We start from the raw sequence: 15615 nt of genomic DNA on the forward strand, positions 1-15615 counted from the left end.
GCGGCTCTAATGTTGGTACACATAGAGAAATGGGATCGTTCACTCTGCATCAGCTGACGGCACACTTTGCGCTGTGATAGAAAATCAATATTTAAAATACAAAATCCTTGTGAGGTCATACTGTACACCTGAACCGTCCGTCTGAGAGCTTAAATTTAATCATTTTAATGAGATTTACATTATTGCCTAAGACTATGTGGTTGTGTGTCTTAAATGGTTTCACAATCAATCAACTAACCAATCAGATCAATCCACCCGTATTGGATATATTGCCAGCATTTTGTATAATATGAAGATTCTGTTAAAGGGGCACTTATGGAGTTCAATTTATTAATCACAGAGATTACTATTCAGCCAGTATGATGTCTTCTGGAGCTGTGTAGGGGGCATTTACCAGTCAGGGAGAGTCCAATTCACCCCATTATGGAGGTGCATTATGGAAATTGTAGGTTTTAGCATTTTCCGAGCTTCTAGGGAATAAGACCCCATTTACAACTGGCATTAGCATGTGATCTGTATGTCTGCAGAAGGAAAAACACATGGTAATGCAAAGTGTAAATCGACTGGCTGCCCACACCACATCTGGAGGTAGTCTGGTGTAAATGCAATTTGTACAACATGACCTTGTTCTTAAGAAAACTCCACTTCTTCCTGCTAGCTTAAATCTTCTCTATACGATATCCAGATCATTAATGTAGCCGCAAACAGCTATTGTCTATGTAAAGATATAGAGGAGTAATGTCTGCCTGAGCAGAGAATGAAGTCACTCTCCCTCTGTGTGTGTTGTAATCAGAGCTTCTCCGTGCTTTGTTGACATAGCCGGGCCGGCCGTGCGTGCCTTTTTAGTGCATATTCGTGCATGTGAGCGTGCCCCCCTGGCTAACTCACGGACGCCGCTCTACACTGCTCTCATATGGTGGTTACAGCTGATAATGTAGTCCAGACCGACGGTGTTGTCGCGGAAGCATAGCTCCCATCTTCCGGTTCCACCCCAGGTAAACACTGTTAGCTCTGTCAGCGCTGCTGCTGTTGTTTGCACTGTTAGCGCTGTTAGTACTGCAGCCATTGCCTTGTTGAGAGTCGTGTGGAGGCAAAGATATGCTCTGAATTTTGTATTTGTTAAGTTACCTGGCAAAAACCACACATAGTAGCAGTAGCTAGAAAGAGGATGCATATTAATACCATGTGTAAATGCAAAGTCCCGTGGACCAGATGTCATTAACTAGATACAGATCACATGTTAGTACCAGGGGTAAATGGGGCTTTTTAGTCAGGATGTATCATCCAATGCTGCTTTGATTCTTTTTTAAATCTGTCTCTTACAAGTTTCCTAACTTTATGGACGACCTTGTCTCCTAGAAATTATTGTATAATAGGCCTACTAAAGTATTCCCAATGAGGTGGTGTTGGATAATGTAATTGTTGCATGGATTTTGTTCACAGGCAGTGCAACATTTTTGTACCAAAAGAACAAAGCGCAGGACTTTTACACCAGAAAGCAGGATTCAAATCCTGAGTCCTGCATGTGGTTTGGTTAAGGTTAGGGAAAGATTGTGGTTTCAGTTAAATGTCAATTAAGTAAATGCATTACATGTATCTGTCTTTCAAAAGCACCATCTCTTCCTAACCTAATACGGGGTACACACTACACGAGAATCAAGCCCATTTTGGAGACGATTCCTTCCTTCCGACAACAGCCTGCAAGCCCAGATTTTTTGATGGTTCTAAAGATTATCTTGCCAGATATTCCCGTGGTGAGAGGTGTGTTCAGAGTGATTTTTACATCCCCCGATCTGCTCAGAAGTCCATCCTGTCCGCACCGATTTAAAATTGCACATATTAAACATGTTCAATATTTACGATATCCTGTTGTGAGGGGGGAACCCCCGAGGATGCAAAATAGCAAATTATTCATCATTACATGTCGTTATGTGTGGGATCTCTCACATTTTCAGTATCTGTTAAGATCTGAATAATCTTTTAGTGTGGGCCAGCCTTTAACTAAGTGCTGTGAGTGCTTGAATGTGACCTAAATAAGTGAAATAATGCTTTAGTTGCTATGGATATTGCAGAGAAAAAAATGAAAAACATTGTCAGTGAACATTTTACTGATACTTTCAGTATTAACATTTGGCGACTTGTTGGATACTTTAACATTTCATCATTGTGTTGATAAAAATCATAATCTGCATGGCATTATACATTTCTTTCTTTCAAATCATGTATGTTGCAAATTAGTACTATAAACGTAACTTACAGGAGACGGTTGTTATAGAAGTGAAATAGTAAAAAGCTGGAGTACCCCTCTAACAGCCTTGTGTCATTTCAGGTCATGGTAGTCTTACTAAGAAGGCTAGTAGAAGTACTAATAATGGTGGTGGTAGTAGTTGGTAGCAGTTTTATTCATGTTAGTACATGCAGTAGTAATGCTTTGGTAATCATATTAATAACAGCAGTAATAGAGGAAGTAGTAGTGGTACTAGTAGCAATATTAGGGCCTTACTGAGTAAAATTCAGGGGTGAGGAATTCATTTCTTCATGCACAATAAAAAAGATTAAATTTACTACTTAGAAAAGTGCAAATATCTAATGTGTCTCTTGGGAGACCCGGAAATGAGCACAACTATAGTTTACAATTACAAAATGATCTTTCTGAGCGTGACTTTATTCAGCTTGTGAAATTTATATGTCTAATGGGACACGGCAGGAAGTAGTTAACAGGCAATTGAATCCCTCCGTCCAGTGTTACTGTATGGCCTTTATATCTTTAATATTCTCTGTGTCACTCTGGTAGTTTGCTCTTGGATTTATGGGTATTTGGCTTGTTTGCCATTTTGATGTGCCTCTGTTTATCCAGGGTAGGCTGACTGAGCACATTTACTCTTTTTCAGCTCTTTCCCCCTTCCATGCTCTGATAATAACACACATTCACACATACAGTAGAGACATGAGTATCCAACTGGCTGCATTAAAGCTACAGTGAAGTGTTAAAAGGAGAGTACATTTCAGCTCATTTAAAGCTGCTGTAATCAGTATTTATATATTCACAACGGATCACGTGACCACTATCACTTGTCGTGATTTCACTTCATTGTTTTGGTGATCTGGTTCACTCTCAAGGCTCTCATAGGGGGGTTTTTCGACTGTAGCATGCAGGCAGCTGTTTTAAAGGTGCAGTGTGTAGGATTTGGTGGCATCTAGCGGTGAGGTTGCAGATTGCAACCAACTGAAACTTGTCATGCGTGTAGGAGAACTAGAGCCAGTGTTTGGTTTGTTTGTTCTGGGCAACTGTAGAAACATGGCAGCTGGCTCCGTGAAGAGGACCCTCTACATATTTTGATATAAACAGCTCATTCTAAGGTAGCCTAATAAAACAAAATCTTATTTTCAGGTGATTATACATTAAGAAAACACACTTATTAATATTATATTCCATTTATGCTCAAAGATCCCCCTAATTGCTACACACTGTCTCTTTCACTGATATTTCCCTCAGGAGTTGGTGGAGACCAAAACGGAGCTAAAAGAAGAGTTAATATTGGATTTACAGTCATGTGGACAGAAACATGACTCCAAATAAATGCTAATATTGCTTTGTGCTAGTTGTGTAAATATAGGCAACTGTTTTTCCACGTCAACAATGGAGTAATCTTGAATCATGTTGCTTTTTTTGTGAGCTGGATCAGGTTACAAATGATGAAGTATAAAATAAGTGAGTCGACACTTTGGATTTAGGACGATCTTCTTCTTGTATATCACCTTATAATTAAACAACCAGTCATTTAATCATTCCCGTCCCCAGGTTGTAACATACTGAGAGTCTCTCTAGCCTTTAAATTCTGGATGCTTCGTCTGTTTCTGCCTCATTGCAGTTTCTGCCCATCCACCCAGCGAGCCACCATGCAATAAAACAGACAGGGAGAAGCTAGCAGGTCAGCAGTGCTGCTCTGATTCTAAAACAGGAAGAGGCACTTCCTTTAGGCTCCTTCAAAAGCACATCACTTTTTAAATAAAGGGCATTTACAGTACATATTGGTAGAGGTTTATGACTGTAATTTAAGCATTGCACATCTTCATTCCTAAAACTTTCAGACAGATGCAAAAGTCCAAACAGCTGCACAATCCATAGTTTTCATATTCAACTTTTCTCTCATTAAGTTACAACTTTGTCACTCAATTATTTCCCTGTTGTGTTTGTTTGTGTCAGTTCTCTCAGGGATTGCATAGCTGGCTCCTGTCCATATAAATGGCTCTGCTGATTCAGTTAAATTTAAGTTCCTTGTCTCTCGCTTCTGCTGCCGTTTGCTGTCATCCCCTTTTCTATCCTCCAGATCAGCGTGCTGCTGCTCTGCAATCAACATCTTTTTTTAACATCTGAGGAATCTCATTTCAAGCTGAGATAGCCTGCATTTTTAAGTTTTATCACCTCGAAAAAAAGCACTTCTGGAAAGACATAGTTCTCTGAATGTTATTGAGGTTATGAACTCTTAAAAAGACATCATTGTAATACTGATAGTGGTGCAATTATTTGTATCTATGAACCATTAAATTGGAAATATTAGGAATAATTTATTCCAGAATGTATTAATTGGTTTTGCTAAAGCCTGAGTTTGCACACAAGACGTTGACAGAAACTTTGCCAGTTTTTTTGCAGACATTAGATGTGTGTGTGTTCACACTTCTCAGGTTCCAGAGACAATATTTGGCTTTTAAAATAAATTGGTGTGGGTGCTTCAAATATGCCAGCTCCTGTTCGTCTCACATCTCCATTGAAAAATTTGTCAGCTATCCAAACTGGCCAGTGGTCCATCTGGATGATAGATATCGTTTCCAAAAATATCACCTGGGAGTTCAAGTAGTCGGGAGTTATTTAAAAAGTCTTCAGATCCAGTGTACTGCACAAGACTTAAATCAAATAAGAAATCTGCATTACGCAGCAGAACATATGCCATTTAATGGATGCTTTTATCCAAAGTGCCTTAAAGTGCCATGAGTGCGTACTGTACACATTTTTTAGTGCGGGCGGGCTCAGAGGTAATCAACTCTTTAACCAGGAATCAGAACACAAGAATGCACTTTAAGGTACAAAATGTAGGAAAAATTCAAACTACATTTAGCTCAACAAAAGCAAAGGGAAACAAGTGTGACAGTAAGAAAACATTTTTTAATCCTCCAGTGAATTCTGGACAGAATGATTAACTTACACAGACTGTATTTCTCTGAAGAGATGATTCAGACTAGACTGTCTCAGCGGCCCAAAGGTGTGGTGGAGGCTGCAGAGGGACCCCACCCATCCTCCTGAACCACAACATAATAACAGGTGCCACCGAGGAGAGAGCCTTTATTATAAATCCCCTGTGTTATCTCTTAAAGCAGCTCACATCTTCTAAGTTTGTGGTGGTTCTTCTTGCTCCTGTTGCCTCTGGCCTCAGCTGTTAGCATCAAAAACAATTGTCAAGTCCTATCTCATAAGAGCTGAAGAGGTGCGTAAGATGCTTAGCCTTAGCTTTTATGAATTCAGACAATGTCTGCATTGTTATTGTAATGCTGCTCTCTCTTGCGGAAGTGGTAAGTGTGCATTTAGAGCTCAGTCTGTAATGAATTTGGACGGGACATCTGTACCCTTTGTTTCAGTTTGCTTCTTGACGGTCTCCTGCCTCCCCTCTGCTGTTTTTTTTTTTGTTTTTTTTGCCAATGCGACATTTTGGACAGTGCTTAGTTTGGCAACATTGCACGCCTGCTGAGCGAGCTGTTTGGTTCAGAGCTGTGTATTACCCCCGAGATCTCAGACAATCACGCTCAAATCCACATTATTGGGCGCACGTATCCACATCTAAACTGAAAATAAACTTTATGATTAGAAATGAGCCCGCAGGCTATGATTTTATTAAACTAATGTTATCTCCATTGTTCACATAGTGGTTTACAGACCTGAAAATCTCATGAATTTCTAAGCATGGGGAAGTATTCTCCAGCCCGCCTCTCAAAGATAACATAATGGTCTCATGACTGCTGTTTGTAAAGAAGTCTTACAGAAGGATACTGGGATCGTTTGAATTCTTTTCTTGCTTCAGACACAGTGTGTATTTCTCCGTGTTTCTCCTTGTCAAATGCAAACACAGTCTCACATACTTGTACTAATACTACTCCTGAAACTTGGGATTTAAAACAACATGAAAGTACCCAATGGTTGGATAACCATTCCATTATGTGACTACATTAATTACTGAATTATTATGTTTAATGAGTAATGCATAAAGAAAGTACAATACATATTTATTGAGCAGAAGATGCATTTATCTATCCAGTAAAAATATGCAAAGCAACAATTGTTTTACTGCTGTTATCCCTGTTTGAAAGCTGTTTTTATCATATGAGAGTAAACTCTTTGTGTCTTAAATATATGTAAGGGATAATGTCTGACAAGGTGTCCGTTATCAGAAATTAATGGCGCGTCGTACGGTTGCCTCCATGTATTCAATTAATTCTTAACTATGGACACCTTGAAGGGCATTATCCCGCTTATACCATGGTCACTTGCCAAAGGAAAAAAAATGTAAACCATTAAGTTTATATTTTCATGCGTTTTGCAACCAAAATCTGAAGTTTTTCGCAAGCCATAACTCAGTTTCCCTGGTAACCCTGAAGGTTTGCTAATACCTGTAATGATCATTACCATCTCATAAGGTTCTTATGCAATGGAAACGTTGTTCACTGCTCCAGTGAATAGAACGAACCTTAGATACGACTTGGCAACGGGAGAGATAGTTAGTCGAGAGATATTTCTAGTCCGCTCAGAGATTTTCACAAAATCTTGATTAGCATAATGTTAGCATAAACGTTAAACTCGGTGTTATAAATAAGATATTCCAATTTTTTTGTCGCCAGCACATTCATTTAGAATGGTGAACAGACAGTTTCATTGGAACTACTTAGTCGGTGTACATTATCAGGAATTAATGGACACCCTGCAGCCAATCAGAATCGAGTATTCACCCAGACCATGGTGTAAATAAATATACTGTATGCATCCATGTAATGTCTGTTGTTTCTGTGTGTTGTGTTTAGGTGGTGGGTGGAGAAAAAGCACAGCCCAGTGCTGGATCCCAGGGGGACTATCAGTGTGGTTAGGACCCTTGAGACGAAGGAGGGTGCATGGAGGGTTCACGGCCTGTAAAGCCGGGGTCGTCAGCCTGCCTCTGGTTGGGGCTGGTCTCTGTGGCTGTAGCCTTCCTTTGTACAGAGGCCCGGACAACTCCGAGCCCTCTGCTGACCCCCAGCAATGCGACCTGCTCGGGAAACTCCAAATGTCATGCGGGGATCATCCTGCCCATCTGGTATCCCGAGGATCCCTCCATGGGAGACAAGATCGCACGGGTCATTGTGTATTTTGTGGCCATGATCTACATGTTTCTCGGGGTGTCCATCATTGCAGACCGCTTCATGGGGGCCATTGAGGTCATCACCTCCCAGGAGAGGGAACTTGTCATCAAAAGGCCCAATGGGGAGACAACCACCACCACCATTCGGGTGTGGAATGAAACGGTCTCGAACCTCACCCTCATGGCCTTGGGCTCCTCCGCCCCTGAGATTCTGCTCTCTCTGATTGAGGTTTGTGGACATGGGTTCGTCTCTGGAGAGCTCGGGCCCGCCACAATTGTTGGGAGTGCAGCTTTCAATATGTTTGTCATCATTGGCCTCTGCGTTTCTGTCATTCCTCAAGGAGAGGTACGCAAGGTCAAACACCTCAGAGTGTTCTTTGTCACTGCGGGCTGGAGCATCTTTGCTTACATCTGGCTCTACATGATTCTGGCAGTGTTTTCTCCCAACGTAGTCCAGGTCTGGGAGGGTCTACTCACACTGGCCTTCTTCCCCATATGCGTAACCCTTGCGTGGGTAGCGGACAGACGACTGCTCTTCTACAAGTTCATGCACAAGAAGTATCGCACTGACAAACACAGGGGCGTCATCATCGAGACGGAGGCAGAACGCTCCAAGGGGATTGAGATGGACGGCAAAATGGTCAACTCCCACTTCATGGACGGAGGCGTGGCGAGCAACCTTATCGGTCTGATCGAGAGCAAAGAAGTAGACGAGTCCCGGCGCGACATGATCCGAATCCTGAAAGACCTGAAACAGAAGCACCCCGAGAAAGAGTTGGATCAGCTGGTTGAGATGGCCAACTACTACGCCCTCTCGCACCAGCAAAAGAGCCGTGCCTTCTACCGCATCCAAGCTACACGCATGATGACCGGCGCGGGGAACATCCTGAAGAAACACGTCGCAGAGCAAGCGAAGAAGAGCATCAGCGTGCAGGAGGTGCACGTGGAGGAGCCAGAAGAGTACGTGTCTCGAATTGCGTTTGAGCCCGCCGTCTACCAGTGCCTCGAGAACTGCGGCGCCGCCATTCTTTCCATCACCAGAAAAGGCGGCGACATCAACAAGACGATCTACGTGGATTATAAGACGGAGGACGGCTCGGCCAACGCTGGGGCCGACTACGAGTTCTCAGAGGGTACGATAGTGTTCAAACCAGGAGAGATGATCAGGGAAATAAACATTGGCATCATAGACGACGACATCTTTGAAGAGGACGAGCACTTTTTTGTGCGTCTCGGTAATCTGCGCGTCCTGGAGACAGAGGACGAGGTGCTGTCCCCCAACAGTCTCCCGTACCCAAAGGCCATGCTGGGCTTCCCCACTGTGGCCACCGTGACCATTCTGGATGACGACCATTCGGGCATCTTCACCTTTGAGAGCCACTCGGTGCACGTCAGTGAGAGCATGGGTATTATGGAAGTGAAAGTGCTGAGGACTTCTGGAGCAAGGGGGACGGTCATTGTGCCTTATCGCAGCGTGGAAGGACTCGCCAAAGGAGGAGGGGAGGACTTCGAAGACACCTACGGAGAGCTGGAGTTCAAGAACGACGAGACCTGGTAAGAAAGCTACTCTTTTCTCATATGCGGCAGTTGCTTTTTGTTAATGTGTTGCTGGCGATTTATTATTGCTGACTTTTAATCAACCAAGGTTATTGAAGTGCATTTAGGATTCATAAATAAGTTGTTTTCTTTGCGTGCTTGTTTTTTGCATCCCATTGATTTGTGTGTTTTGTATTTGAGTTGCGGTTTGATGGTGATAAACCTGTCAAGAAACGATAGCTACAGTATATAAGATATGAAAGCTAGCTTCAAAGCTATTCAGCAATCTGCCAGACATGCGTCTCATTGCTTTTGATACAAAGATGTTGTCGTCTTTGCCTCTTGACAATATTTAATTTAGAGCATACTTTGGTAACCTATTCATGTGCTGTTTGCACAAATCAATGTGAATTTTAAACACTTTTTTCTTTACATGGTTAGACAGCGTGCCCCTCTCATCTGAGCGTGCACTCTACATCCCCCTTGTTTTCCTGTCAAGAGATTTTGCTCTCATCAAAGCGCTTTGGTAGCGATTCTGTGTGTGTCGCATGCAATGGGGATTCAACTTTGGGATTCGTCACACAACTGTGGAAACAGGAAGTCCTTAAGTAACACATCCTTGCCTCTCTAATCCCTGCTGCTTTTGTTTTGTCGCACTCTCTGTGTTTTTGCTCTTCTTCTTTCTTTTTTATTGTTTCTGTATCATGTCTGCTCCAGTTGAAAGAAAGCAGCATGGAAGAATAGGAACAGTATAACAAAGAGAGAATGGTCAGAGGCCATGCAGGCTCAGGCCGTATAATCAGTACATGGCGGTCTTTTAGGTTAGACTGTAATATAATGAATGACACGACTGGAGGTTTGATTCCTTCTGGGGGCAGTCATGCTAAAAGAGCTTGCAGTGTGGTAGTAAGCATCTATGAGAGTAATTGGGATGTTTTATGTAAATTGCGTATGTTATGCAGCCTTGTCAGCTGTACCATCTGTGTACAAAACTGCACTACGAAACACATTACAACAGAGTGGGCTTATTTGGCGGTGTTGCAATAACAGCGACATACTGCGCTGTAGTACAAATAGCATCGGGGGCCATCATGTATTGTATGATACTACAGCCTTTTGTCCCGTGCGTGCAAGGCGGTGCTCTGGGATACTGGCATGTGTACAGAAATGCGCCTGAGAAATATTGATTTGTTTATATCACAGCTTGCATCCGCTTGCATCTCACACATTAGTCTGCAGGCTCTGAATCAAAGTGACATGCCTCTGTGACATCCCCCCCCCTCTCTCCACCACAACCACCACCACCACCAATCAGGACCCTCCCAGCGTGCTGTGGCTCACTGGCAGGGTATGGGCTCCAGGGTGTGGGTTCCTGAGGGCTGAGGCAGCCCAGGAGACCGGCGGCGGGGGGAATGAGTGTCGGGGTGATCAGCGTGCTCTTGGGGCCCGCTGAGCTCTCAGGGTTTCGCTTGATTTATGTGAGAGACGCTTTATGGGCCAGGCCTGAAGGCTGCCAGGGGAGTAGAGGGGAGGGATGTGGAGAAAGACTATTATTGTGAGACTGCGGTGATGTTGTTGGCATTGTGGGGGGAATGCTGGTCTATCGATCCGTTCATTGTGTTGCGCATCGTTCTGCGAGTTAGATGTTCTTATAGTGCAGCAGCGCTCCGCTGTCATCTGATTCATGCTAGTAGTGATCTGGGAGAACAATCACACTTTATGGTCAAATAATTATCGCTTCAGAACATCTCAATATAACAGAGAGGACTCGTGTAAAAACGATCCGGGAGAAGAATCCGACTTTATGGACAATTAATAATTTAATAATTTAATAATTGCTTCAGAACATTCAAATGAAAAGTAAGGACCTGTGTCTAGTCACCCCTCTTATTCAAGGATCAATCTTCTCATCTAACACAGCAAGAAAGTAAGAAAATAAGTGTATTTCCTTTAAACCAGAGGTGCCCAAACTTTTTCACTTAGAGGGCCAAAACTGGAACTTAATGGTGGACCACGGGCCAAAAGCAAATACATTTATATTTTATAGTATTGTTAAGATGCAAAATGGTGCAGGGATCCCAACTTCCCTTAATTGAAATGCCTTCTGTCTCTGCTTCCATTTTTTTCTTACTTCACTCATGGCAAACTGACTTCCTACACAATTGTTATTCTGCCCGCCATGCTCAGATTATAAAACAGAATTCATAATTAGGTATGCTACATATTTAAAGAGCATTTTTACCACCAAATGCCAAAAAAATAAAACAGCATAAACAGTGATTTATATTAGAATTTTTTTTAAATATTTTTTTCTTTTTACTAGAAACATCTGGCGGGCTAAATCAGACCTCTTGAATAAATTACTGTCTCAAAAGGGCAATGCGAATTACTTAATTTATCCAGATTTTAGTGCTATATAAATATGCTTAATTGTTAGGCTATTATTGCGTATATCGTTGCTTTTTAAAACTAATTACAAAGAACACAGAAGGGCAACGAGGGGCAGTGTTATTTTCAGCTGAGGCGCTTTTTTCTTGCGTCTGGTTGCTATGATACGGAATATCAAAATGTCAGCACACTTGCTCTGGTTGAAGGGAGGCTGAAATATGTAGGGAGGGAGGACGGACCCGCCGGCCTATGTGTATTAATTTCTCCTTCGTTGTTGTTGTTCAGCACTTGTAGCCAGCAGGTACATGTAGGATGTGACGGTTGGTCTTTGTGGTATTTGTCCCGCCCCTCATCCATTGCGATTGGACGGCCGGGTAAAAAGTGAAAGTGACGAGCGCAGTGTTTTACCCAAAGTTGAACATTCTTCAACTCTCGGCGACCAGAAAAAAAACACCATACGTGCAGCGCTCTGCACAGAATAGACCCTCAGCGCCACGTCACCTTGCTGGCGTTTAGCATAGAGTAACTACACAGCGCTCCCATTGCAAAGAATTCAAAAAAGAAAAAAAAGTGAACATCGCAGTTGTGGTTGGCTTGTCAATAGCACGGTATTGCAGTATTGCAGTGCAACAGCCCTACCCGCGGGCCCCACTTTGAGCAGCCCTGCTATAAACCATCTCAATCCAGGGAGTGGTATGGGATGGATGTAAACTGAACATCCGTTCTATAAACATACCTCTACGTGAAGATTTATTATTTAATCAAACCACTGCATGTAGATGAATTGTTCGGGGTTAAAGACGGGGCCAAAGGTCATATTGTGTGACCTTTTGATCCTTTTAGCGAGAACTAAAACCATATTGTTGCTTTTAAATCAGTTGTAAATGTTGTAAATGTAAACTCTGACATTTCAGTGGCATTGCAAAGACGTGGCCGTGCGCTTACAAAGAAAAAATAATATGATAACGAAATAATAAGTGTCAAAATCACCATCTGTGGAATAAATGTCAAGGAAATGGACTTGTTGATGTACGGTATGTGAACACGCAGGCAGGGTATAAACTAACAAGATGTGACTTTAACTGCAGACGGACAGCACAAGACATATTGTGGATATTACGCTAAACTCACACAGTCAGTGCTGATTAATGCACTAACTATAGAGAGGAATGATAGATTTCTCATACAGGGTATTATTCAGTTAAGCAGTCGAAACAATGAGAATAGTTCATATGCATGATCACGCTCGAGCATTAATATGAAAATCTTCCCTCCCCCCCTTCAGAGACTTCTGTATCTTTTGTAGAAATGGCAGACTGCTGTTACAGAACTCCCAACAAATCTACAGAAATTTCCATAATTACACTCGGATAGTGATGAATTAGATTCTGTGTGCATCCATTAAAAAAAGAAAAAAGACAAAGAGGAGCAGTGGAAGTGACAGCTTCATCCAGAAGCATACTAGAAGATTCATGAGAACATTTCCATACACAAAACAAAGGGGATGAATGTGTAGAATATTCGCTAAAAGGCATAATTACAATGATGTTTCTTCTGCTGCCTCGAAAGCTCTCCTCGGGGTCGTTTTCGCGCTCGCGACATGAAAAAATACAGAATTTATTTGCCTCCTTCTCCTTCGCATTCATATTCCAGCTGAAATTGACAATGGAAATGTTATGTTTATTTTCATTTTGCATAAATGTTGAAAACAACAAAAGGATTCCCTCCTTGGCACACGGTAAAAACTGTTTTCCTCCTTGCTGCTAATTGTGATGACTAAATGAGGGCAGAGTGTCTAAAGGGCGAGGGCTTTTTTTGATGTCCTTTAGGACAATTAGACCTCATAATGCTCCAGCTCTCATGCTCTTCCTTTCTCTCTCGCCCTGTTTTACAAGGCATTGACTCTCAATCTCTTTTGACACACTTTGGGCCCATTGTTATCAACCAGAGTGGAAATTTATTACAGTCCTAATCTGGAGCTCTGGAATACATCACTCCAATTCTTAGCCAGACAATAGTTCTCAGCACGAAGCATGAAGTTTAATAGTTTCTTGGTGGCGGAGCCTCTGCTCCGAGCTAACGGATATGAACCTCATCGAGACACCACGAGCCTCTTAAATGTACATTTAATGGTGGACAAAGCTGTACAGTGACTCTCAAGTTAAAGAATGCTTCCTAATAGGTTATCTATGGCCAACAGGGACACATGTTGGGGTGTCTCCTAGGGTTGTAAATCAGAACTTTCCTCATGATCCGATATTATATTGATTCTTTGGACAACAATACAATATTTGCTGATATCACAAGGTCCGCCACGATACAATTTTGATTAGATTCAATTCTGGGCCTTATATTTTATGCCCATTTAACACAATTAATTACATTTAGAGTATATCAACTCACAAAAAGCAACAAAAATATGATTTGACAATTTTATTACTGGGCTCTGGAGGAAGGAGGGACGGAAATGGTGACGCAGACGTGCCATGGGAATTTCAAATTAAAGGCGTATCTGAAAGATGATGATGTTTTCACTTCAATGATATTGGATCGTTGATCATTGAATCGATATATCGATCAAGATCGATGTATCATTACACCCCTAATGTCTCCAAACCTTTTTGGCTTGTGACACTTAAAATGAGACAACGTCCACTTGTGACCCATCATCACAGGTTATACTGCAGCCTCAGTGTAGACGTGGGAGCAGGGCTACGACTACAACAATTACTCAATTTCTATCGCTTAATGTGTCAATTATTAACCGCTCAAAGAGACATATTCAAATAGCTTGTTTTTTCAGACAAACAGATATTTAATTTACAATAATATAAAAGCAGATTCTTTCATTTGAGAAGCTGAATCAAATGATTAATCGATGATCAAAATTGCTGCTGTTTATTTTTCTTTTGATCAACTAATTAAAATGAGAATGATTTTTTTCCTTCTCATATTGTTTTAAATAAATGCTGAGCTGAAAATATTAAGTATTTCAATAGTGTTTTTTAAATTGTGTGTTCAAACACAATTGTGTTATTAAACTTAAACTGTAAGTGAGTGCTGCAGCGATTAGCAAACTAGAGCACAAAGAGAGAGCAATGCATAAAACAACTAATATATACAGCTTCCACTATTGCAGGGTTATTATTGTTGATCATTCATCCCACACTAAACAGCGTTATTTGAATACACATTTTTAATCCTCTTGTGACCCTTCAGGGGGTCCCAACCCCCACGTTGGTAACCGCCGGTATAGAGCGAGTTTGCTTCTGAGAATATTAAATGGCTTAAGGTGGCAGGCTTCCGTTTCCTTTGACCCAGAGAAGATAACACAGCTGCTAGGTGGAGAAGCTCCATCCCCGGAGACGTGGATGTTTAACTAGGCGCTGATGGATTCATAAACAAATGAGTGGTGTGCAGCGGACAGACCAGAATCAGCTAAAGTAATTGCCACTGTGGTCACGCCTGTATGAGCATGACTCTCCTGTGCTTGTAAACCTGCCTTGTATTTTTATAAATAGCATCACATAGGGGGTTGCGTTATTTCCCCTGCTATCTCCCCCACCTCCTCCAGCTCCTCCAGCTCACGCAGCGCCCTCACCCAACCTTTTTCCTTAATATCTCTTGAATGGATAGCTGTCACCCCTCTGGGCTTCCTGATTGACAGAACACATGTCCACGCTGATCCCCATCCTGCTGACCACTCAGCTTTTCCCCCTGCCAGCACTTTTGCAGACATCCCATCTTAGACCCGCGAGGTTTACCTCACCACCACCCTGCAGCCAGCCCTCTCACACAACCAGCTAATCATATTCAATGCTCTACTTCTGTTGTTTTATTCATGCCAGCCTCATACTTTTTGTTCTCTCAATAATTGGAATGTGTCTTTGTATTTTTACAGTGCCTCAGGGTGCAATCACACTTTGTTTTCTTTGGTAATGTGGTGAAGTTTGTTTTGTAGTATTTTTGTATTTGCCTAATTACAGTTTACGTCAGGTTAAAAGTGAACCAGGGCTCGTAAACAAAAGTCACACTGACTCACATGTGGCTCCTTTTTTTGGACAGTTTTGGTTTTGTTGATTCTATCAGATCGGAGATTTTGGCAGCAAAGGGATCAAAACAAATCTAATTCCAGTTGTTGTAACTTAAGAAAATTTGATGTACTGGCTGATTTAGTGACTTGCAGACGTCAAAACACGTGTAGACATTTATGTTAAAACTGCAAAATTTGGTTTACAAGTGAATGTTTTGTAGATAGGTACAGCTGAGGCTGATGGGAATGGCATTAGTTTTGCAGGTATTTAGTCAT

At 41.9% G+C, this 15615-nt stretch overlaps 1 protein-coding gene across 4 annotated transcripts in view; it reads left to right on the top strand.

The window, feature by feature from the left end:
- slc8a3 (solute carrier family 8 member 3) overlaps window positions 1-15615 on the top strand; it is a 129369-nt gene that overhangs the window by 3353 nt on the left and 110401 nt on the right. For all 4 annotated transcript variants that reach the window (XR_005203689.1, XM_037747345.1, XM_037747346.1 and 1 more), the window contains one exon: window positions 7069-8936. Coding sequence is in view for 3 of the 4 variants with exons in the window: in XM_037747345.1 (XP_037603273.1) it covers window positions 7156-8936 (1781 nt within the window). In the remaining variant the exon portion in view is untranslated. The remainder of the gene's footprint in view (window positions 1-7068; window positions 8937-15615) is intronic.

Source organism: Sebastes umbrosus, chromosome 16 (assembly GCF_015220745.1).
Source record: "Sebastes umbrosus isolate fSebUmb1 chromosome 16, fSebUmb1.pri, whole genome shotgun sequence".
NCBI classification, from domain to species: domain Eukaryota; kingdom Metazoa; phylum Chordata; class Actinopteri; order Perciformes; family Sebastidae; genus Sebastes; species Sebastes umbrosus.